Here is a 27,531-nt window from a genome sequence, read left to right on the forward strand (position 1 = left end):
AACCAATAGTCAATATGAGAGAAAGCAAATTCCTTGTGCATATCTAGTGCATGACTATTAGATACAATACATTACTCAAAGTATTTAGTCAACGTGACTATCAGGTACGCTTAGCCACTCTCATCTCAATAAAATAACTTATATTTTATCATCACAAATTCTAACCCCACTGTTTTAAAACTTTCATCTATCCCAGCTACAATGGTTTGTTTAGAGGCTGAGCTCCCTATAATATGTTTATGCTCTTCTAAGGAAGCATACTAGTGGTCGTTATAGCTAACTTTGTGCACCCACAGATTCTAAATGGTACATCAGATTTTGACAAAAAAACATTTTGGTTGTCTCTGCATGTGACTTAACTATCTATAGCTATTATTGCCCGATACCTCCTTAAAGATGTCCAAATAACCATGCACTTTTAATTTTCAATACTTATACACAAATTCCCCAATAATCATGCGCTATGGGTATCAATAAAGGTGCATAAATGGATCAATTATGATTCAAAAATACTAAAAAATTAGACGGTAAAATTTATTAATGAACTAGTAGTTTCTTCTTTTTGTTTTATTCTTTAAAACTAATAAATGGAAGATTGACTATGTAAAGAATGAAGAAACATAGATGATAATTGGTTCTCTTCTCCTATCAGAGTTGAAAGAAGGTGATTCTGATCAAATTTATGCATACAGCTCATTTTCAATAAAAAAATATTGTATGATTGATCCACAGTTTGCATTTGACCCAGCTACCATTTTGTTCTCGTCTTTAATGGAGGAGCTACACGTGACTGTTAGCTACACTTAGCCAAAGAAAATAATTTATATTTCTTCATCATAGATCCCAACACAACCGTTACAATTTTCATCTGCCCCAGCAAGTATGGTTTTTCCAGAGGCAGAGCTCCCAATAATTGATGTTTCTGCTCTTCGATCAGGGTTGGAAGAAGATGATCCAGATATTCAAAGGCTGTGCAATCAAGTAAAAGAAGCGTGCCAAAAATGGGGAGCTTTTCGTGTGGTGAACCATGGAGTCGAACAGGAGCTTCTGCACACTGTGGATTCAGTTTCTCGAGATCTCTTCAATCTCCCACCCCAAGTAAAAGAAAGAGCCGTCAATCTTCCCTTTGATGGGTATACAAAGACCGGTGCTCTTTCATCTGGCGAGGCTATGGGTTTCCCAGCAGTAGTAACTTCTGATACTCTTCAGCAATATGCACAAAAGCTATGGCCGCAAGGAAATCCTAAGTTCTGGTATGTCTGTGATTTACTTTTGTTAATTTAGTTATTGAACAAACGAGATTTAGTCAAATAGTTTATATAATTGAAAATGTATATATAATATTGAAGAAACATTGATTTTGGTTTTGTTGTGTTGTAATAGATAATAAAAAATATATGGATCTATAGAATTTCAATTAGAGTGATGTGACATAACTACTTAGAGAATGTTGTTATAAACAAAGTTACATGATATGGCGGTTGTTAATCTTGTTTCGGAATTTCAGACGAAGTTGTTTGTGACTATCGATGGGTGGGCATGAGTCAAACTAACTATCCCCCTCCTTGGTTTTGATGGGTTAATTAATTAGCTTGCTAGCCCTCGTCTAATTATAGTTGATGGGCGAATATTATTATAGTTTAAACATTAGGTTGTGTCATGTGGATTACTTCATGTGATGCTACCTAGTCTTATGTTGATGTAGACCTTTTGAATCTTTTTATATTCATTACATGGCTTGTTTTTGAATGGGATTGTGCAAGTTGAAGTACATGGAGAATGAACAATCTAAAGTTTGTTGTGGTACTAGTCAAGTCCCTAAGGATGAACAAGTTTTCGTAGATATGATATGCATCAATATGGATGCAAATCTATTAGACTATAAAGAAATCCAATGCTTAAATCCAGAATTCAACTTTCGATGTTCTAGAATCATATGTCTCAAAGCGAATCTTGTTGCCACTTAATGGATGCTAATGACCTATAGGATGTCTACAAATATATGCTTACAATTGTTGAATTAGGAGTTTTTGGTGCATAGTGCAACATCGTTTTCAAAAGGGTTGGCTTTGGGGTGTAAGATTTAAAATTTGAATATGGTGGACTAGGCTAAGCCACATGGCATAGTCTATGGTATCATATAACCTATAGATGTGGATTAATCCATATGAAGGTGCTTTATAATTGTATTTGGCCAATGGGTCATTAGTATGGGTTAAATTGAGTGCCAAAAAAGTTGAATTGAGCACTACAAATTATGTTTATTTATAATATTTGTACACTAGACATAAGTTGACATGTATTAAGTGTTAGTGCTAAAAGTCCATAATCATCATTCGAAACGTGCAACAAGTGTGAAGTGCAACTATAATAAGATTTAAAAGCTAGAGAAATGTGTCATTACACATAAGACAATATAGATTTAAAACAAGCATGTCATCCATGAAGTATATGCACAACAAGAGATAAAACTAATGTCAAAGGGACCACAAGACATAATAAAGTTAGAACTAATGTGCCGCCTACAAATTATATGCATGGCTAGAGACATAACTAATGTCAAAGGACCCTAAGACATAAGATAATTTAAAGTTGGAATCAGTGTGTCCCTGCACATAAAAAAAGTAAAATCTAGGGATCATGGTGTGTAAGTTGATGTGGAGTTGGAACAATAAATCATTTGAACATTAAATATTTGAATATTTAAAAAGGCCTTCATTTGAAGGTCATTATGATATGACCTTCCAATGAAGGTCCTTCATTTGAAGGTATATCGTAATTTCTAGTACCTTGGGCTCATTTTTTTTGATCACATAATTAGGACACACTATTGCAAGGTCAACTATAAAAATGACATAAATAAGATAGAGAAACATAAGAAGCTATGAAGTTGGAACCAATATGATCCTAGCATATACATGACACCATTTAAAAAACTAGTGTAAATAAGATCGTGACACAAAAGACAATATGGAATTGAAATTGGTGTGGTCCTCATAATGCATGTTGTTCTCAATATTATATATTTGGTAATGGTTGTATTGTCCTTCAAATTGAGTATATGATGGCATCATGCATCCAAATTAAGGAGTGAAGACATGTAATATAGTATATAGTGATTGGATATATGACTTACAATTTTTCAATATATATCATACAATACATGATTGTCCCTAAAATGAAATCTATCATACATTTAAAGAGTGCGCCCATGTGTTAAATATCAACATGTAAGAGAAATGCCATAACATCATATAAGATGTGATCATGTATAGAAATGGTAACAAAAGGTCATATTTGATAACATGATTTAATCTTGTTTTTCAAAGGGAGAGGAAGTACTTGGCTTATAGTATAATCAAGTATAATGTCTTTAAAAATTATAGTCAAGAAACATTAAAAAATAAATTGATAAGGAGGAAAAGATCGTGACATGTAAGAAAAATGATATACATAATGATACCAAATCATACCAATACAAAAAGGCCATGTAATGTAAATGAAGCTATAATTTTGTAAAAAGTAAAAAGGAATACATCTAGGAAACGAAGGCTAGCTGTAAAAATATTGTGGTGAAAATAGTAAACAAGTTATGAACTAAAAAGTAAGAGATTCCTTTTTGGTCAACATGAATGATTTGTCATAAAATAACCAAATGCATGGTGGGGAGCACAAAGGTAAATGGAAAGCAATAAAAGGAGAGAAAATTCACATGAATAAAAAAAGGAACATTCATGGATTCTTGTGCCAACATCCATTTAAAAGGTGTGTTTGCAACATCCATATAAGATAAGTAAATTTAGTTACTATAAGGTAGCACTTAGTAAGGCATGTAAGTGATGAAGGATAAACTACTATAATGAGTAAAAAATAAATCATCAACTAGGTTCAATCCTTCTACCAATCTCATGAAGGATTAAGAATATATATTTTTTCACTTTTCTCTTTCTTCACAACATCATTTGTTGGATTGATTTTCATACCAAATTTTGTGTTAATCTCTTAGAATCCAATTGTTCAATTGACACTTTTTGTATAGTCACATTGTTCATTTTAACTTTAGGAGCATCTACTTGACTCTTTCTCATATCTAATAGAGTGAGAGATAAACCCAAGGTCTTTCCATTTTTTTTTTGACAAGTTAACAAATCAATTCTTGCAGTTAGCATATCTAATAGAGTGAGAGATAAACACATATTTATACAAGATTGAGGTCTTTCTAACTTTTTTGATAAATCAATTCTTGCACTCTTAGATTTTTTGTGGTATGATGATTTGTATAAGATGTATCACAAATCCATCCTTTCCTTAGGTGCCTCTTTTAGTATTTTGATGAATAGATTAGTTTTAAATTTTTAGTTATCCTAAAGAGGATTCTAATTATCCTTGGAGATAGTGACCTATTTTCCCTTATGAGTGAATTTAATGTATTGATGTCAGTACTATTCCATTAAAAGGATGTAAACTTTTACCTTGTTGAATATATCGCATGCTATGAATTTATGTAGGTTTCTCTCTTGTATTAATTTGAAAGTTAAGACTAAAAATCCTAACGTATCTTTTATTTGATCATTAGAACTTTAAAGACATGCTAGATGATCAAAATTATCTAAATGCAAATAAAAATTTAATAGCCCAATTCTTGAATGAAAACACCAATAGAAAATCAAAGATCTTGCATGATTCCATCAATGGGATTGTACTAAATAAATACCTTGATACATTATGGATCCATTATTAGGAATTTCGTCATGTGTGAAGGTAATGATGTGGGAGTGGTTTAGGGTGATCTTAAATAAAGCCTACATACCAAAAACATTCCAAAATAAGAAAAAAATATTTCATCATGAAATTATTCATCCTTGATGAATTTTGCATAATTTTCTTGGTTGTGTTTTGGGAAATGGTTAGCATATATTCAAGTAAATTTTAATTTTGTAAATTCATATAACTTGAATCAGGGTTTCGTAATTCAAATATTGAACCTTATTATTAAGAGTGTTTTTTAAATCTATGACTATTTATCTAATGATATTCACAACACAAATTAGCATCAAAATATTAAGATGGTGAGAAGTAACTAATGAGTGAAAAGTGGTATATCAGCTCCTAAGAGTTTTGTTAATACAATATGGAGGGTATCATACAACTTTTTTCAAGGTTCTTTAAAGTCATGGAGTAATGCTAGTTATATTGGATGCCTTTGTAAGTTTGACCCACTTAATTGACATTAGACTTGGGCTCTTGTTTTACTTGGTATGTATTGTCATTACCTTTGAAATTATTCATTCATTGCAATTTTCTTGGGTAAGAGGATAAGGTATCAAGTATGTTAGATCAATCATATACCAATAGATTATCATCAAGGAGCTTAAGCTCATAAACTATTACACCAACACATAGCTTCAAACTGATTCGTAGAAGACAATTTCGTCTTTCATGGATGAAAGTAAGTTAACAATGGATAAACATTGTGATTCATTATATGGTGGTTAGTAATTTATTTATTTTTTGTAAAATTTGAAATATCAATACATATTTCTAATTATTTAATCAGTCCCTTGTCTTCAATTTTTCTAGTTTGGTAAATATAACCTTTAAATAATTTATACTTAGAAGTGGATATTGAAGATGTTAGGTAACTCAAAAAAAGAGTGGACCAACATAGAAATGAAAAAATAACTCTATTACATATTATTTTAGATTTTAAGAAAATATTGGATAAGAACTTATTAGCATATAATACATATAGACATGTGTTAAGTGCACAAATGAGTCAATAGACCTCTTTTGATATTGTACTATTCAAATCTAGGAGCCAAAACTTACATTAGAAATAGATAAGCAAAACTATCATAATCCAAAGGATTATGTAGTAATTCATGTAATAGGTTCTTTTCAGAACTATAGGATACCTTGTCAAGGTGCTTTTTAACCTCAATTAATTCTTTCATGATGCTTCAACGAGAACATTGGGAAGCAAGGTGGATATGTGTAGTCATGGGCTATGAATAAATAGATCTTGATAGAATTATTGTGGAGGGTGTAATGGTTTGGGAGTGGGGGGTGGAATGATATTTGTAGGTGTGGGGAAGATATGTACATGGGAAGTAATAGTTATAATAGAAGAAAAATTAAATGAGACTAGGCATGAAGGTGAATGAGATGAATGAGGATGGATAAGTGGTGCTAAAGTGATCATGAAAGATAATCAATAAATGGATAAGGAATATGGGGATTTGGACATGGGAGGAGATGGTGGTGGAGGATTCAAGTGAGTGAATGAAAGGTCATGAGAAACATCAAGCGTATTAGTGTACCCAACAATCTAGTAAATGTTGATTAACATATCCATGTTATATGATTTAGTTGCCATGAATTATTGAAATTTGTTATCTAGAAAATATGAATGCGTACATCATCATTTAATTTTACAATATATTTCTCTTGGATTTTAAATTTCATGACCATTTCATTTTTCTTTTGATTTTGAATCAATTCAAAGTGAGCATCACGATTATATGGCTCATAATTATTAAGGTGTATAGAGTTAGTCAGGGTTTCAATAAATGACATCTCAAAATAAGCCACTAGAAGGGAAGGATTTAACCTACAAATTCACTATTTAAAATAACTAGGATTCTTGGAAATCTATTTGGCATATAAGGTTGAAATGACTTTAAAAAGAAGATTTAGTAGTGAAATTATAAATGACAAATATAAAGTCTTAAATAAAATGAAGGATGACCTAGGTTTATGTTTTAGATGGTGCAAACATATGTGTTTTTAACAAAAATATAGAGAAAAATAATATTTCCCTAGAGTAAGTGATATCTAATTAAATGATGAAAGATAATGAATATAAATAAATAACATCAAGACATGTGACTATAAATTTGTACATTTGAAAAGGTATAAGATGGTTATCTATTCAGTTTTTAGCATAGAGTCATTTTTAAATTTTTTTATCAGTTGATATAATTTTATAGAGAATCAAAATTAAGACTCTAGATAAAGAACTATGATTGAAGAGATATGATAAAACTGCATTGAAATTTTTAGTACTATAGATAAGGTCATGTCAGGTTCCCCAATCCTAGATTGGGGCATGTGTTAATTAGTCTATGCGATACAACTTGGTCTTTTGTTGATGTGGGGCCTTCAATATTATTTCTTTAAATTTTTATTTTTTTTGAAAGGGGTTATCTTTAGAAGCATGATAAGACTTACTTAAAGATGAGAAACAAACAAATTAGGTTGGTCTTGATAGTAGTCAAACCTTTAGAGTAAAACAAGTTTTTGTAGGCACCACACACACAATGTTGTTGTAGGTGTAATGGATTAATAGAGAGATTTAGTGCTTAAATGTAGAATTTAATTTTGCATGCTTTGGAGTTGAAATTTTCTAAGTGATTTGAATTTCCATATGATAGATGCTAAGAACTTAAATACACACATGTAGTCACTCAATTGTAATATTTTTGCATATGGACTAATTGGATGATAATTATTTTATGAAATGATTAGCTTTAAAGTAAAATATTTGAAATTTGATTTATGGTATATATTCCATAGTGTTAAATGACCTAGGAATGTGGATTGATCTATACCAATGTGATATGTAATGAGATTACGCTGATGGGATTTGGGTTAGGGGTCACTTTATACAATGTATAGGTCAAATTGAGCATTAGAATTGTGTATTCATGATATTTATAAAAAATAATGTAAAGTACAAAGTCTACAATTTATGCCTTAAGGAAAGGAGATGTATAGGATGAAGTGGGATGGATGAGCATGCTAAAGTGATGGTGGAAGATATTGAATCAAAATATGGAGACTAAATGAGCGGAATTAATTTTAGGAAGTGATGGTGTTGGATGATGCATGTGAATGACATGGAAGGTCATTGGAAGTATCACGAGGAGTAGTGTGACCAATGATCCAATTGATTTTGACTTGCATTTTTATGCTATATCATATTGTTGTAAGGAGGTCTGAAGCTTGTTATCTATAATATATGATGATGTTGTTGGTATTTTGGTATGGTTTTTGTCATTGATGTCAACACCTACTAAAAACAAGCACTTTGGATATCCAACAACATTCACCGACAAACAAGTAAACTGTGCAACAGTTACTGGTACATGGTTCACTGACAGGATATAATGTTCACCGGAACTTGGAATGATATGGAAGACACTTGGTAATGTCGAAGACATCACGTGGACACTTTGTTTTGAAGAATTAATCATTGGTATATTCATATTTGCATATTTGCTTTTACCGGCAAATAGGTCCAGGTTATCTAGGGTTACACCGACAGGTTTATCTTTTCCAGATCAGCATGACACGCTATGGAAATGATTTATTAGTGTTGTAAATACATCAAGCCGACATGTTTAATCGGTTATTACATTGGATATTATATTGTTTGTAAAATGTTTTTATTGTAATATCTTGTAGAGCCGACCTACTAAAATTGGTCTTAGGGTATGGTATAAATGTAAGATCTTATTTGTAAGATCAAGTGTGGAATGCGGAAAAGAATTGAGTGAAGGTATATGCGAGATCAAGCAGGGATATACATGAAGACATCATTTGAAGGTGAAGCTAGGTTTTTGTAAAAGCATATCAACATTACACCGGTATTGAATCCAGCATATGAAGATGCTATTTTGTGCAGTACATTCTTATTGGATTTAACCATCCAACTGTAGTCAATGTGACTCCCATTTTGTGATTGAGCAGTGAGCTCTAGGCTGTTGGCCTTTCTACATGTGCAGACCCCATTTATGTACACTTACTATCTGCAGTAGTATCATCTGATTGTGGGTAAGGTTTCCCACCGTGGTTTTTCCCCTTACAGGGTTTCCACGTACAAATATTGGTGTTATGTGTTGTGGATGACTTTATGTTTATGTTTCATGCATTAATCCTTACCGGTATAGCAATTTACTGTTAACACTGTCTACCAACATACTTAACTGGTTTACCGGTATTAAGCATTAAGTTGGTTAATTAGTTTTTGGTTTGAATTTATTAGACAACTGATTCACCCCCCCCTCTCAGTTGTCTCCGGGACCTAACAATTGGTATCAGAGCCTAGTCCTCTTTTGCAGAAGTTTAACAACTTGGGGAGATCCAATGTCTACTAATTATTTCAGGAAGGACAGTCCTAAACTTGATGGAACCAACTATGGTATATGGAAGATCAGAATGGAGACACATCTGAATTGCATTGGTAAAGACATCTGGGAAGTTACTAAGAATGGTTATATTGCTGCTGTAGCTGGTCAGACTGCTCCAACTACCTTAGCTAAAGATGAAGAAAATGACTGCAAAGCAAGAGAAGCACTTTTGAGCGTATTATCAGATCAACAAATCATGGGATTATTAGATAGGTCTACTGCTAAAGCTATTTGGGATCATTTGGAAACATTGAATGAAGAAGATTCCACAGTCAAAATTGCAAAACTTGAAAGCTTCCGAGTCAGGTATGAACATCTAAAAATGGAAGAAGATGAAAGGATTTATGCTTTTATGGAAAGAGTAAATGAAATTGTTTTGGGTATTAAATGTTGTGGAGGAACCTTAAGTGAGGATGAAATTGTTTCAAAAATATTAAGAGGTTTGCCACCGGCATATAAAATGAAGGTTACTGCTATAAATGAGTTGAGAACAATGCCTAATACATCAGTAACTAGGGATACATTGATTGGAAAACTTTCAGCCTTTGAAATTGAGAAATTTGGTCCTGTTGCTACCGTAAAAACTGATTTGGCCTTTAAAGCATCAACATCATCTACTCCATCATTTGACAAATCAGGCTGGAGAGCCTTTTATGCAAGAGAACTTGAAGAATTCAGAAAGGAGAACGAAGAGCTTGAAAATCTTGAAGCACTATTTGCAAGGAAAATGCCAAAAGGTCCAATTGGAAGTAAGTATGAAGGTAAAGCACCCTTTAAATGTTTTAACTACAATAAGATTGGTCATATGGCTTCAAGATGCCCTGATAGACATGATTGACTAAGAGAAGAAGCTAGAAGAACATACAAGCCTAATCCTGAATATCAGAGATACAGATTTAAAAAGAACAAAGATAAATCTTGTTACATTGCTGATGAAGGTGTGACTGATGATTCTAATGAGGATCCAATAGACAATGGATGGGTTTTTGTTGCTATAACAGAAGATCAACCGGCACCTACTGCTCCACCGGTAGAACAAGCCCTAGCAGCCAAAGTTGAAACAAAGGATGAATGGATCATTGACTCTGGATGCTCACATCATATGACTGGAGACAAAGGTAAATTCTTGAACTTTCAAGAATACAATGGAGGTTTAGTAAGATTTGGAGATGACAAAGCCTGTTCAATCAAAGTTAAGGGTTCAATATCTCTTGATGGTAAGCATAACACTGACAATGTCTACTATGTTGAAGGATTAAAGCATAATCTTTTAAGTGTTGGTCAATTAGTTGAGAAGGGATTTTAGTTACAATTTAAAAATGGAAAATGCAAAATCATGAATAGAACTGGTTTGGAAATTGCAACCGGTAATCAGACTAGAGGCAATATCTTTCATTTGAATAACAGTGAAAAGGCATGCTTAATTGCACATATAGATGAAAGTTGGTTATGGCATAAGAGACTATGTCATGTAAATTTTGATTGCATGGTAAAAATCAGTACTTCTAAGGCAATTAGAGGTCTACCTAAAATTGTGAAACCTCAGAATACAATTTGTAAGGAATGTCAATTTAGAAAACAAGTTAGAGCTAGTTTCAAAAGTATTCTAGAAAAATCCAATAATGCTCTTGATTTAATTCACGCTGATTTATGTGGTCCAACTAGAACTAGAAGCTTACAAGGTGATAGATATTTCATGCTAATTATTGATGATTACTCTAGAATGTGTTGGGTTACTTTTCTCAGAGAAAAATCAGAAGCACTTGGAAAGTTCAAACTATTCAAAACAATGGTTGAAAATGAAACTGGTAAGAAAATCAAATGTTTAAGATCAGATCAAGGAGGAGAATTCACATCTAAGGACTTTAATACATTTTGTGAAGTGAATGGAATCAGAAGACAGTTATCAGCACCTCAGACATCACAATAGAATGGAGTTGTTGAAAGGAAAAACATAACTATCTTGGATGCAGCTAGAAGTATGTTATCAGAAGCAAATCTACTACATGTGTATTGGAGAGAGGCAGTTAGCACTGCTGTCTACACATTCAACAAAGTTCACATCAAAGGTGAAATTGGTAAGACCCCTCATGAACTATGGTTTGGTAACACTCCTACTCTGAAGTATTTCAGAATTTTTGGAAGTAAATGTTATCTTAGAAGAGATGAGTATATTGGCAAATTTGATCCTAGAAGTGATGAAGGAATATTTCTTGGTTATTCATCTAAGAGCAAGGCATATAGATGTTTTAATAAGAGATTGCAGAAAATTGTTGAAAGTACAAATGTAAAGATTGATGAACAATTCAAAGGAGCTTCAAGGTATATAGACTCTGAACCGGCAACAGAAATTGTGACAAATGAACCTGTATTGAATCCACCGATACAAAATGAAGATCTAGTTACCCTGGTATCATCAGAAGATTTCACAGTAATTGAAGAAAAACAGCAAACTAAGACACCCCGGTATGTAAGATTGAATCATTCTGAAGATCAGATAATTGGAAACAAATTTAAGGGAGTTATGACAAGAGGAAGATTGGCAAATGAAGAGGTATGTCTTATTTCTCAAATTGAACCATCATCTATCAATGAGGCATGTGAAGATAAATTTTGGATTTAAGCTATGGAAGAAGAATTAGGACAAATTGAGAAAAATAATACTTGGACATTAGTTCCCCGGCCTAAAGATAAAAATGTAATTGGAACCAAATGGGTATTTAGAAACAAACTTAATGAAGATGGTAAGGTTGTCAGAAATAAAGCAAGACTAGTGTGTAAGGGATATTCCCAGAAAGAAGGAGTTGATTACAATGAAACCTTTGCACTGGTAGCCAGAATTGAGGTAGTTAGATTTTGTTTGGCTTTTGCAGCTCACAAGGACTACAAAGTTTATCAAATGGATATTAAATGTGCATTTTTGAATGGAGATCTTGAAGAAGAAGTAAATATTGAACAACCTGATGGATTTTCTTTGACAAATGACAATGATATGGTTTGCAGGTTAAGAAAAGCTCTGTATGGATTGAAACAAGCCCCAAGAGCTTGGTATGCAAGGTTGGATAAGTATCTTTTGAAGATTAGTTTTACTAAAGGAAATGCAGATAGCAATTTATATTACAAAATAACTAATGATGACATCTTGATTATTGAAGTATTTGTTGATGATATAATCTTTGGAGGAGAAGATGGATTATGTAAGGAATTTTCTATTGAAATGCAGCAAGAATTTGAAATATCTATGATTGAAGAAATAAAATTCTTTTTAGGTTTGCAGATTTCTGAGACTGATAAAGGTATATTTTTGAGTCAATCCAAGTACTTGAAATAATTACTAAAGAAATTTGGGATGGAGAACTCTAAATCGGTAAGCACACCTATGACTACAAATGACAAATTATCTCAAAGGGATGAATCTACACCTGTTAATCCAACTAGATACAAATCTATGATAGGAGGTTTACTGTATTTGACACAAACTAGGCCTGATATTATGAATGCAGTATGTATTGTTTCTAGATTTCAGAGTAATCCTAGGGAAAATCATGAATCAACAGTAAAAAGGATTTTCCGGTACTTACAAGGCACAACAAATCTTGGATTATGGTATTCTAAAGATGAAAATTTTGATCTATGTGCATACACAGATGCAAATTGGGCAGGAGATGTGGATGATAGAAAGAGCACCATTGGAGGAGCATTCTTTCTTGGAAAGAGATTAGTTTCTTGGTTGAGTAAGAAACATAGTTGTACATCTTTATCAACAATAGAATCAGAATATGTTGCAGTAGCAACTAACTGTACATAGGTATTATGGCTTAAGCAAATGTTGAAATACATAAAGGTAAAATGCAAGGAACCCATTACTATATACTGTGATAACACTGCAACAATTGATATATCTAAGAATCTGGTATTACATTCTAAAACTAAACATGTTTCTATCAAACTGAATTTTCTAAGGGAAAAAGTTGAAGAAAAGGAGATAAAACTGGTTTATGTGAATACTAAAGAACAACTTGCAGATATTTTCACAAAACCTTTTCCTAAGGAGACTTTGAGTATCTCAGAGATCAGCTTGGAGTCATACCACCACCGGTAGAGACTTAGACAGTTGATGATTGTCATCAATCGACAGAATTAAAAAGACAAATCTTTTATTCCGGTATTTGATGAGGAAGCTACTTCTTAGGGGGAGTAGTTGGTATTTTGTATGAACTTGACTTTGGCATTTGATGTCAAAGGGGGAGAGATATCTATGGAAAAACACATTATCTTTTTGGAGAGAGATTTTGAAAAACACATTTGAGATTTTGAAAAACACATTTAAGGAGGGATTGGTATTGAAAATAATCTTTGGATAATCACATATTACTCCCAGGGGGAGAAATGGAGATTGTTGGTTTTTGTATTTGGCATTTCTGTTTTGGCACTTTGATGGTTTTTCCATCTTGTGTTGCCATCAATGCCAAAGGGGGAGATTGTTGGTATTTTGGTATGGTTTTTGTCATTGATGTCAACACCTACTAAAAACAAGCACTTTGGAGATCCAACAACATTCACCGGCAAACAAGTAAACTGTGCAACAGTTACTGGTACATGGTTCACCGGCAGGATATAATGTTCATTGGTACCTGGAATGATATGGAAGACACTTGGTAATGTCGAAGACATCGTGTGGACACTTTGTTTTGAAGAATTAATCATTGGTATATTCATATTTGCATATTTGCTTTTACCAACAAATAGGTCCAAGTTATCTAGGGTTACACCGACAGGTTTATCTTTTCCAGATCAGCATGGCACACTATGGAAATGATTTATTAGTGTTGTAAATGCATCAAGCCGACATGTTTAATTGGTTATTGCATCAGATATTATATTGTTTGTAAAATGTTTTTATTGTAATATCTTGTAGAGCCGACCTACTAAAATTGGTCTTAGGGTATGGTATAAATGTAAGATCTTATTTGTAAGATCAAGTGTGGAATGCGAAAAAGAATTGAGTGAAGGTATATGTGAGATCAAGCAGGGATATACACGAAGACATCCTTTGAAGGTGAAGCTAGGTTTTTGTAAAAGCATATCAGCATTACACCGGTACTGAATCCAACATATGAAGATGCTATTTTGTGTAGTACATTCTTATTGGATTTAACCATCCAACTGTAGTCAGTGTGACTCCCATTTTGTGATTGAGCAATGAGCTCTAGGCTGTTGGCCTTTCTGCATGTGCAAACCCCATTTATGTACACTTACTATCTGTAGTAGTATCATCTGATTGTGGGTAAGGTTTCCCACCGTGGTTTTTCCCCTTACAGGGTTTCCATGTACAAATATTGGTGTTATGTGTTGTGGATGACTTTATGTTTATGTTTCATACATTAATCCTTACCGATATAGCAATTTACTATTAACACTATCTACCGACATACTTAACTAGTTTACCGGTATTAAGCATTAAGTTGGTTAATTAGTTTTTGGTTTGAATTTATTAGACAACTGATTCACCCCCCCCTCTCAGTTGTCTCTGGGACCTAACATATGTAGCATCATCTTAGTTTAATATCTTATTCTAGGAGATGCAATTTTATAACCATTTCACTTTTCTTTTGATTTTTAATCAATTCAACGTGAGAGTCACGATCATATATTTCATAATCATTAAGGAAAATGAAGGTAGTTAGGTTTTAAATAAATAGAATGTTAGAGTGTCACTAGAAGTGAAGGTTCTGACTTACAAATTCATCTAAAATGATCTACGAGTCTTGGAAATTTATTTGGTATATAAAGCTAAAACAATAGGAAAAGCGAAAGGTTTAGTAGTGAAAACACAAAAATGATAGATCTAAAATCTTAAAACAAATGAAGGATGACTTGGGGCTAGGCTCTAGATTATGTAAATATGTCAAGGTTAACCAAAATATAGAGAAAATAAAGTCTTCCCTAGAGTAAGTGATATCTAATTGAATGATAAAATACAATGAATAAACAAATTAAATCAAGATATGTGATTAAGAATTTGATACATTTGAAAATGTATACAATGGTTATCTATTTATTTATTTTTATCATGAAACCAATTATTTTTGTTAATAATAAAATTGATATAATATAGATGCAGATCTAGTGAACTAATACAAAGATGTAGTACCTAAATATAGGCTATGTTTTTTGATGCTTTGGAGTCAATTTTTTAAAGTGATTCTAATTACCACTTGATGGACACTAATTGCCTAGAATTCATATTCATAGTCACCCAATTCTAAGTTTTTGGCATGTGGACCAATTAGATGATGTTAGGCCCAATATGGAAAGCTAATGTACTGAGAGGGGAGGGGTGGATCAGTATTCCAAAATTTTTCTTGAATAATAACTTTACTGTTATGCATAAATAGAATAGTGCAGTAACATAAAATAAAGTTAAAACAAATAGATAATAGTCATACATGATTCACTCCATAACACATATATTTTGGTTACGCAAAAACTCTTGGTTAGAGAGAAAAATTGCGGTGGGGATGGCACCCACAACTTCACTACTGCAATAATAAAGAGTGCTCGGTTAGAGCTACATATTAGCTATTTCTGATAGCTTACCCTGTTAGGAGTAACAAGATATGTTAGATCTACCTTGCTAAAGGATTTTACAACATTTATTCTGAATGCTGCACCTGGTTAGAGGCTTTACAATTTATAGACTTGATTAGAGTCTTTTACCCTATTAAAGGTCTCTCTTTCAACTTCACAATATTACAATAAAATCATTACAAATATCTGCAACTTTATATCTGAAATGTTATAGCAGATTCTATGTGCTCAGAATAGATTACCTTTCTTATAGCATACCTCGGTAACCCATATAGTAACTTGGTAAACCCTTTTGTTTACTCTGTTCTTTGACTGTTCTCTGAAAACCTTCTCGGTGACCTCCGTGTCTCTGTAAAAATCTTCTTTTTCTCATACATACACCTTTTAACTCATGCTGTATAAATAGATCTCTTAAGAAGGTGATCCAATTCATTGCTTCGATCTTAAAAACAAGATTCCTCGAATGAATAACTATACAAAATATTTCATTGGTTAGATTGATCTCAGAATCATACACAATCTTCTAGTGCAATTTCCAATGTGATAATGGTTAGATGTGCCTCGATCTTGTAACACATTTTCATATGCATGTCCAGGTTCAATGTATCTGGTAACACGTTATACTCGGTGTATATCAACTTGGTGTGTCATCTTTGCTGCTCGGTAGACATAAAAAGATACTCTGTAGACAGCTCGGTGTATACTGTGTTCTGTGACTGCTTTCTTCTGTAACCGACTAGACTGTGCATACCGACTTCTCTGTGTATACCGACTGCATGATTCAGTAGTGTTAACCGACTAGAGTATATAGTATGACTTTGATTATAAAACTAATGGCAATTTGATAAGTAGTAACAATCTCCCCTTTTGACATTAGTTGAGATGTTTGACAAAAACTACTTTCAAAGTCATAACTCAAAAATCTATATACTTTGCAAAATGACTATACTTGACAGTATATACAATAGTCAATGAAATAGCATATTCAGATATACTCCCCTTATCATTATACTATACATAACTCTGATTTTGCATGCTCGGTTCTGTGCTTGTGTGCTTTGCTTACTGTCCTTGAATACTCTGCATACTCTGCTCAGTATACTCCCCCTGTATACAATACTCCGAATACTATATCAAAACTGTATCACCAAAACTGTATTACTCCCCAAATATATAGTATCACTCCCCCTTTTTGACAAACATCAAAAAATTTAATTTCCATCCGGGGGTGGTAACTGGTCAAAAATAGATTTATACTTCTTCCGGGCGTCGGTGAGAGCAACAGAGAGTGCATCCTTTACACTTTCCATTAAAGAATTTTGTGCTTGAATATCAGCCAATAGTGATATTAAGCCATCAAGAGTGCTTCCCTCTTGTTTAGTAGATAGGCATGTAGCTCGGTTAATCTGTTCTTGAACTGATGAAAGATGAGGAAGGAATAATGTCTGGAGTGTCATTATATCCATCCTGATCTTATGTTCTTCATTTCTTAGTTCCAATTGTTGAGCCATGAGCTGTTGAAGCTTGGTATAAAAATTCTAAACTGAATTAGGCTCTGGGGTCAACTTATTTGAGAGATCGATGATCTCTTTCTCAATTGCATCAATTTTATTCTTGATATCTTTAATGAATATAGAAAATGTACAGAGTTTCTGAAATAAATAAAGAATATGCTTGAGTTGAGGGGACAACTCAGCAATGAATTTGACAAGTTTGACTTTCCCAATAGCTAGAGCTTTTTGTACCTCTTCAATCATTTTTGCAGTAAGCTCCTTGTCTTTGAGCTTGCTCAAATACTCAGATGCATCAACTCTAGATGTTTCTATTTGATTAAGGAGTTCATCCAGTTGAATGTGGATGGCTGCATCGGTTGACATTGTAGCTATAGGTAGCATATCAGATAGCGATGTCTTCACCTTCTGAAGTACTTTGTTCTTCTTCTGTATGGCCATCTGTTTTTCTTGTTCGGCCTTTGCTTTGCATAGTTCACCAAAATCAATGAGGGCTTGCCCCTTTAATTTTGATATATCCACATTAGGCAACACTATTGGTTTAGATAAATCAACTTTGAAACTATGCTTTTTCACCTTCTTCTCTTTACCTTTGGTCAGTTGGACCAAGACAATAGCTTGAGAGGTTTACTGACCCTCGGTAGGTTGCTCGGTAGAGACAACACTTTGGTCGGTACCTGTAGCCGTTGTGGTGTCTTTTGGTGTCTCGGTACTGGTTGTCTCAGCTGCTACATTTTCAGTGCTCGAAGGTGCTTGAGAGGTCTGTTCTTGAGTAGTATCTTCTCCTATTGTAGACTTGTGACCTTCAATGCCCTGTGCTGTATCTTGAGGAGCTTTGGTAGAGACAGGTTCAGTGATCGGTGGATAAGGATGAACTTGTTCTAAAACGGATTCACTAGATACAAGTTTTGCATATGTAGTGCCTTCTATCATTTCCTGCTCCCGTTCCTTTGTATCCATGACATCTTCATCAATTTGAATAGTGTCAGCAGGGTCTTGTTCGGTAGCATCAGGACCTTGCTCAGTGACATCAGGATCGTGCTCAGTGACATCAATGATTTCAACTGTAGATTGTTCACCGACATCTTTGATTTTGAAGATTTCCTGCCATTTTGCTTTTGTCTCATTTTCTACGTCAATATATAGCCCATTCATCAGTTTTAAGGCTCTTTGTTTGACAAGAAATTTTGAATTATAGGTTGTCAAATGTTCCTTTATTTCTGCTACAAACATATTAGGAAATAGATGGACTAGACTTCTTTCTCTGATTTGTTTCTCTGAGTCCATTGCATACTTCCACCTGTTATCAATATGCAAGTAAAGTTCATTTGGAAGTGACTTTACTAGTTCCAATGGAGCTAGCCGAAACTTTAGAAGTGTGCAGATGATAGCTTCTTCAATTTGTTTCTTCTCATCATTATTTCTAGTTTCATACTTGACATATCTAAATGAACCAAATCCACCATATTCTTTCAGATTGGCACAAAAGTTTTCAACACTATGTATATTTACCTTCTTGCTCTTGACAATTTGGAATTTATTTGCATCTTCAGATTCTGTATCACTAGACTCTTTTGTCAAAATGAGTCTCCGAGTAGATTTCTTGTAGGTCTTGGTTACCTTGGGAGCAGTAACACTCTTTTGTTTCTTACTCGGTGATGCAGCTGATGCTCTAGTGTTAGGTCTCTTTGTTGGAGGAGTCGGTAGGGCCTTTGAAATGTCCTATTTCTTTCTTGTTAACACTTTACCCTTAGGCAGTTCGGTGCTCAATGTTATTGCTGCCTCTTGAGCTTCTGATTCCTCTTCGGTGATGGCAAGAGTGCCTTTGACAGGTGTGGAGGAAGAATCTTCTCCAAATTTCTCTGTTAAAACCTTTATCATCTTTGTTGCTTTCCTTGTAGCTTTGGGTACTACAATGCTCATTTTTACTTTTCCCTTCACCTCTTCATAGGTTCCATACCTCAGCTCGGTAGCATGCCTTGGTAATGAAAGATATGCATCAATTTGTTGTTGTGTGATATCAAAGTCAATCTCGTAACCCATAGGTGGCAAAGATCGAGTCCTCAGTTCCACAACATTCACATAACAGTAGTTAGTGTCTACCTCAAAGCATATGTCATCTTTATATTTCTCCACTAGCTGGGGTGGAATTCGGTACCTGTTGTGCATCTTCTCTTGAAATTTGCTGAAATAATCATCCATTATGTCATTGAGATTATTACCTAGCTTCTTGATAAAGTCATTAATCTAATGGGCGATTGGTTGGTGTAGCTCCCAAACTACTTTATTGACTGATGGAAAGAATTTTTCAAAGTAGAAAAACATGCATACAAGAAGTGAACCAAACTTTAGTGTATTTGCTGAGTTGTTCTTCTTCGGCTTCCTTATTGTGTTTAGATTCTCAAACAGGTTCTTCAGTAACACTTCACATAAATCAACTTTCATTCCCTTTTTCACAATTTTATAAGCTAAGTCAACTGCTGCATAGGGTACACTGTTTTCCCTTGCTGATTGGAAGAAATAGTAACCAATTACTCTAATGGCAAACTTAAGTTTTGCATCAGTGAAATTGTTCAGTTTTAGTCCTCTGTAATCAGATTCAACTCCAGTTAAACTGATCAATTCCTTCTGTGATATCATCTTTTGAGCTCGTGCATGATCATAGATAGGATAACCGGTGATCACATGAATGATTTCCTTGGTGATTTTAAATGGTTTCTCTTCTAGCCACATGAAATCATCATGAACTCTGCTCAAAACAAACTTGACCCATTGGGGCTTGAACACACAAGGATAGGTTAGGGCTTCAGTCAATCCTTTGATTTTGATGTGTTCATACTTGCTGTTTAATACACCATCGGTACATAGTTCATCATAGGTGTCTCTTATCTCAACATGACCGAGTTCTTCAACACGGCATTTGGTGAAGAATCTCACATCTTCAACTAACAAGACTCGATCCGGGATGAGTGAAAAGGCAGTTTTGTCATCCAGTTCAGAGGCGACTTTAGGAGTCAAAGAGTATTTCAGTAAGGGCTTCTCTACATTCTTAACAACAATGGGATCTTGGATCTTGGGCGCCATTTAGGATTTCAGGTAAAAACTTAGCAAACTATCCTTAGGGTTTGACGGTTTACAAACGACAGACACTTCACACTTAGCAGATAATAACAATTTGATAAGATCGGTAAACTAGCTTAACAATGCGATGAGATTTGATGTAAATACCTTGGATTCACTTTGAATGAGGTTTGATCGCCTTGATTCACTCTTCTCTACTCTTTTGAAAACTTGGTAAGTGTAAATGATCGCGAAAATACCTTTAAGTACACAAAATACCTTATCGGGCTCCGTGCAGGTTAGGTCAAAAACATTAAATACACTCGGTTCATCTTTAACCGATTTACTCTTTTTTTTTTCATTTTAACCGAGTAACCAAATTTCCTTCATTTACCGACTTGACAAGCTTCCTATATTCACCGACTTGACATGTTTCCTGTAAAGTACTTTTGATAGAATTTCAAACTTACTGATGCATCTTAACTATGCAGATTTTGAATTTAGTACATAATAGAATAGGAACTATTATGATTTTAACCTTCAGAGAATGTAGTCCCTTCATACCTTTGCTGATTACTTTGGAATAGGTGCACCTAACTCGGTAGGTAAGGTGCTTTCTTCATTTGACACAATTTCCTTCTTTTTCCAAATCATCTTTAATTTTTCTTTTATTTCTTCAGTGTCTCCTCTAGGTTGATCTCTGCAATCTCGAGCCAAGTGTCCAACTTTGTGACAATGAAAACATGCCATACTAGGATTTCTCCATGATCTTTTGTTGTTCATTCCAAACCTTATAAAATAGTTGGCACTAATATGTCCATATTTTCCACAACATTCGCACCATATCCTTGTATTGTAATCCCATGGTACTGCTGCATATTGTCGGTAAGGATTTGTGTGAGTTTGGTAACCTCTAGTGTTTGCTCGGTGTGTAGACCACATGTAGTTCTTTTGCTTAAGCCAACACTTCTCAGTATTATGTCCATATCTATTGCAGTTTCTACAAAACCCTTTGAATTTTGCCTTTTGATAATTGCCAACAGACTTTGTCCTACATTGATTAGATGTGTGACCATATTTATTGCAATTGTAACAATAACCATTGGACTTAGTGATATTCGGTTGCTTACCTTTTCTGATTTGGCACATGTTGGCAGTGTGACCTTGATTTCCACAGTAGTAGCAAATAGGCTTCTTTCTTTTGATGTAATTCCTTTTTCCAGCTTGCTTTGATGATTCTTCTCTCTCGGTAGTATGAATTCCTTTCTCGGTAGAGTCTTTTCCTTTGTAACCGAGTCCTGCATCTCTGTTGGGCTTCTTGTATTCAGTTGCTCATCCAACATCTTTGATGCTTCATAACTCTTCTTCAGTGTTTCTTTGGATTTCTTCTCTATTTCAAGTTCATTGGTCAACCTCGATACTTCAAGTTTCAATGCTTGATTTTCATCATTCTTCAAAATTGCTTCATGATGTGCATAACCTAGTTGATCTATCATATTTTGTTGAATCCCAGTCAATCTTATGATTTCATCATTTTTATCAGATACTAAGACTTCAAGTTGTTGTTTCTCTCTTTCTAGATCTCTTGCTTTATCCTCAGCTATCCTTAATGCATCTAGATTTTCAGTCATTTGTGTGCTAAAATGTTCATGTTCTCTTTTCATTGCTTTTAGTTGATCAGCCAGTGCGTTGTTCTTTTCTTTCAATACTCCAATCATTTCTTCAGTCTCTTCAAATATACTATTCTCAGATGATGTCTCAATTTGTTCCACTAACTCTTGAGAGTCCTGTAAATCATTAGATAATCTTCTTCTTACTTTCAGAGATTTTTGCATTTGCCTTTGCATGTCTACAATCACTTGATTGGCATGATCCAACTCTTCTTGCAGATACACAATCCTCTGAGATTGTTTGTAGCCTTCCATTGATAAGATCTTTCTCTTTAGGTAGTTAAACCCTTTTCCAAGATTCAAACTCTGATACCAATTGTTAGGCCCAATATGGAAAGCTAATGTACTGAGAGAGGAGGGGTGAATCAGTATTCCAAAACTTTTCTTGAATAATAACTTTACTGTTATGCATAAACAAAATAGTGCAGTAACATAAAATAAAGTTAAAACAAATAGATAACAGTCATACATGATTCACTCCATAACACATATATTTTGGTTACGCAGAAACTCTTGGTTAGAGAGAAAACCTGCGGTGGGGATGACACCCACAACTTCACTACTGCAATAATAAAGAGTGCTCGGTTAGAGCCACATATTAGCTATTTCTAATAGCTTACCCTGTTAGGAGTAACAAGATCTGTTAGATCTACCTTGCTAAAGGATTTTACAACATTTAATCTGAATGCTGCACCTAGTTAGAGGCTTTACAATTTATAGACTTGATTAGAGTCTTTTACCCTGTTAAAGGTTTCTCTTTCAACTTCACAATATTACAATGACATCATTACAAATATTTGCAACTTTACATCTGAAATGTTATAGCAGATTCTATGTGCTTAGAATAGATTACCTTGCTTATAGCATACCTCGGTAACCCATATAGTAACTCGGTAAACCCTTTTGTTTACTCTGTTCTTCGACTGTTCTCTGAAAACCTTCTCGGTGACCTCTGTGTCTCTGTAACAGTCTTCTTTTTCTCATACATACACCTTTTAACTCATGTTGTATAAATAGATCTCTTAAGACGGTGATCCAATTCATTGCTTCAATCTTACAAACAAGATTCCTCGAATGAATAACTATACAAAATATTTCATTGGTTAGATTGATCTTAGAATCATACACAATCTTCTAGTGCAATTTCCAATGTGATAACGGTTAGATGTGCCTCGATCTTGTAACATGTTTTCATATGCATGTCCAGGTTCAATGTATCTGGTAACACGTTACACTCGGTGTATATCAACTTGGTGTGTCATCTTTTCTTCTCGGTAGACATAAAAAGATACTCGGTAGATAGCTCGGTGTATACTGCATTCTGTGACTGCTTTCTTCTGTAACCGACTAGACTATGCATACTGACTTCTCTGTGTATACCTACTGCATGATTCAGTAGTGTTAACCGACTAGAGTATATAGTATGACTTTGATTATAAAACTAATGGAAATTTGATAAGTAGTAATAGATGATGACTAGCTTTAGAGTGAAATCTTTAAAATTTGAATTGTGGTTCAATCCATATTGGCATATGACCTAGGAATATGGCCTAGTCCATACCAATGCAATATGCAATGATATTATATTGATGGATTTTGTGTTGTGGGTTATTTTATACATGATATAGGTTAAATTAATTAATAGAATCATACATTTGTGGAATTTGTTCAAGATAATATAAAGATAAGGTGTAAAAGTGCAATGTGTACACTTTGGTCCCTTAAGGTATGGAGGTGTGAATGAATTAGGATAGATGAGTGGTTCTAAAGTGATGGTGGACGATATATATAGAAAATGAATATGATGAATAAGGTGTGGGAGGGTATGACAATGGACTATGCATGCGAATGAGATGAAAGGTCATGGAGAGTATCATGAATAGTTTTATTGTGTCCAACTATATAATTAATATTAACTAGCATATCTATATTGTATTATTTAGTTGCAAGGAGACATTGGAGTTTTTTATCGAGATAATATAATGATGTAGATCATCATCTATTTTATAATATATTGCTCTAGGAGTTACAATTTCAAAATTGTTTCACTTCTATTTTAATTTTTAATCAATTGAATGTGGGCATCACAATTATATGTTACATAATAATTAAGATGGATGGAGGTAATTAGTTATCAATAAGAGATATGTTGGAAGAAATCATTGGAAAGGAAGGACTTAACCTAAATCTTCCCCTAAAAAGAATTAATATTATTGAAAATTTATTTAGAATATAAGGCTAAATGACTTGAAGTTCACACAACATTTAATAGTAAAAACACAAACTAACATTTCTAAAATATTTTATAAAATAAAGGATGAGCTAAGGCTATACACTAGATTAGATATGCTCATGTTAACCAAAATTTAGCAAGAGTAAAAATTTCCCTAGAGTAAGCAAGATATAATTAAATGGTAAAACATAATAGATAAATAAATCATATCTATATGATTGATACATTCAAAAAGTTAATAATATTCTTATCTATTTCATTTTAGCATGGGGTAATTTTGGTTTTGTTGACAATGAACTAATGCAATTTGACAGATTCAAAATTAAGAGTCTAGATAAAGAATTATGATTAGAGAGATATGAACAAATTGTATAAAAACTATTGGTACTATGGATATGGTCATGTTATCTGTCATAGTCCTAGATTGGGTTATGCTTTGTGATTTATTATTTTTTATACAACTTAGTCTTTTGTTGATGTGACCTATCAAACTATTTTGCTTTGGATTTTTATATCTCAATGAATTGGGTTGTGCTTAGAAGCATGGTGGGACCTACTTCAAGATGATTTAAAAAATACTAGATTAGTCTCTATTAAATTAATTATATAATTATAAAATAATCATTAATAAAAATTTCTATACGATATATGAAGGTTAGATGACCCTTTAACAAATTATAAATACAAAATTTCTACCTAGCAGTCACCACATCTACTAATTATAAATTATAATTAGATAAATGATACACCCTTCCAAAATAAGTTTCTCAACTAAAGGATCATTGTTTTTACTATTGAATTTTAAAAGATTAATTTATAGTGATGTAGTTAAATAGTCAATGGTGATTTTGAAAATGGTAAAATAAAATTTAAAACTTAAACACTTATTTTAAGGATGAAAAATACTTAGTTTCTTTATACATATTAATATTCTTTTGATTTTAAAATATATTTTTTATTTGTTTTAATTTGACATGTATTTATCTAGTAGTTCACATGCACATCAAAGTAGGAGTAAAATGTAATAGTAAAAATTCATATCATGCCCCTTTTTCTCTTATGTTTTGGATTTTTTTTTTTAATGCAATAAATAACCTTATAAGTGGCATACCATTAAAAAAATTTGGTTCAATACCTCACATCCATGCACTTGATTACATGCAACAACTTAAGATGATATAAACTAATGAGTTGTGATTTTATAAGAATTATTTCTAATGTTTTTTAGTTCAATGAAAAAGAAAAAATATAAGAAAAAAATATAATACATATTCTATTTTTTGTAAAATTAATACTAAAGGCTACACACTTACAAAATCACATATTCAAACTTCTCTGTTTTATCTTTTAAAACATGAAGCAATTTTTTTAATAAGTGTGGAGGAAATTCTATTATGAATTTGATTTGAGCCTATGCAAGTTTTATTAAAAGGGGCTTGATCCAACACCTTTTAATTAAATCCTCTTAGATTGAACCCCTCTAAGATCAAATCATTAATTTTTTAAAAATATTTTTGAGGCAAAAGCTCATGTTTATTGGAAGAACTGTGTTATGGTCATGCCAACACCCATTGCGGTGGCACAATCATTTTGGTCTCATACATGGGGAGTGGGAGTGAGGCAAACCACATTGTTCATGTACCATGCATAAGTTGCTCTATCAATGTAATGACCCCATCCATCAATTGCACTTTTGTTGCCTATGTGATAAATGGACACAAAATTGTGCTATTACTAAGTCATGACTATTATATTTAAAGACACTAATTCACTCAATTGAAATTATATTGCAATGTTAGACCATGAGAAAACATCTATATCTAAGAGCTAAAATGAGTTTTTTTTTTGTATTTGTATGCTTCTGACATCATCCTAGGTGTACTCCATACTTGTTTTCAATATTTTGCTTAGAACTATAAAATTGGTCTAACTAGGGGTTTGGCAACATGACCTTTAGAATTCAACAAAATTTTAAAAGGCGTTTATAAACATTGCCGATGTTTACAACATTCAAATGTTAGAAAATAGCGGTGAACATGTTTTAGACTATCTAGAAATCAACGAGATCAAATTTGTGGCTTACAAGCTTAGTTATAGAATTTAGAAATCAATGAGATCAAATTTGTGACTTACATGCTTAGTTATAGAATATGGAAATCAATGAGATCGAATTTGTGTGTTACAAGAGCAATTATACACTCATATAAGTGACCTTAAATGTTGCATAGATAAATTTACTAGTCAACAATATAAGTTATCTTAAAATTAGAAGTATAGATGCATTTATTTTATTTCAATTCCTCAATTAATTGAACATCTAATTTCATAATTTTATTTAATTAAAATCAATTATTTTCCTTACAAATTCAAACTAGATTAAAAAATAGTAACCTAAAGAAGTTAATTGTAGAAAATGATATTGTGATATTCTGCCTTCACTATAAGGATGTTATACTATACCATGTATGATCAATATATAATTTTTTTTTGGGTGTGTTTTACAGTGAGAGCCTAAGAACTTACAGCTCCAAGCTATCCGATCTCACAAATTCCTTAATAAAATCGTGTCTTCAAGGTCTAGGCCTCATCAAACATTTCCAGACTGATTTTGTAGATTGTGAGGGTATTCTTCGTCTCAATTATTTCTCAGAATATGAGAAAAGGAGTGATGAAAATGTCATTCGTTTCAAAGAGCACACAGATTTGGGTGTGATGACAATTCTATACAATGACCAAGTGGGTGGTCTTGAAATGCGTTCCAAACAAGGTGAATGGTTCAGTGTAAAATCTCTAGCTACATCATTCACTGTCATCATGGGTGATGCTCTAAAGGTAGAGAAATTATAGACTTTTCTAAAGATAGTTTTATTTAATCATTTTCTTCAGATGAATGATGATATTCATTTGGTTGTAGATATGGAGCAATGATAGATTTTGGAGTGTGGAACATCGTGTAGTGTATGGAGGGAGGGAGCCTCGACTTTCTATTGTTCTCTTCTGGAATTTTCCACAGGAAAAGGAAGTACGTGTTCCAGAGGAGCTCATAGATGATCACCATCCACGTCGTTATAAACCTTTTATTTTCAAAGACTATAGAAATGCAAGATCTCGACAAGCTCCTCTCGATATTTTTATCTAGAACTATTGATTTTATGCAATTGACTTATTAGCAAACAACTCAATTTTATTGTTAATTTTAAGTTTTTTTTAAAATTCTACTTTATTAATGCTAAATAAACCAGCTCACATAAATATAATAAATATGGGCTTTGAGC

General features: G+C 33.2%; 1 protein-coding gene across 1 annotated transcript; it reads left to right on the top strand.

Annotated features, from left to right (window-relative positions):
- Nucleotides 1-718: 718 nt before the first annotated feature.
- LOC131064944 (2-oxoglutarate-dependent dioxygenase AOP3) lies at nt 719-27,531 on the top strand. The gene is made up of 3 exons (XM_057999283.2): nt 719-1,253; nt 26,761-27,088; nt 27,171-27,531. The coding sequence occupies exons 1-3, from the start codon at nt 883-885 to the stop codon at nt 27,393-27,395; spliced, it is 924 nt and encodes a 307-aa protein (XP_057855266.2). The 5' UTR covers nt 719-882; the 3' UTR covers nt 27,396-27,531.

This window comes from Cryptomeria japonica, chromosome 6, assembly GCF_030272615.1.
Source record: "Cryptomeria japonica chromosome 6, Sugi_1.0, whole genome shotgun sequence".
Lineage (NCBI taxonomy): Eukaryota > Viridiplantae > Streptophyta > Pinopsida > Cupressales > Cupressaceae > Cryptomeria > Cryptomeria japonica.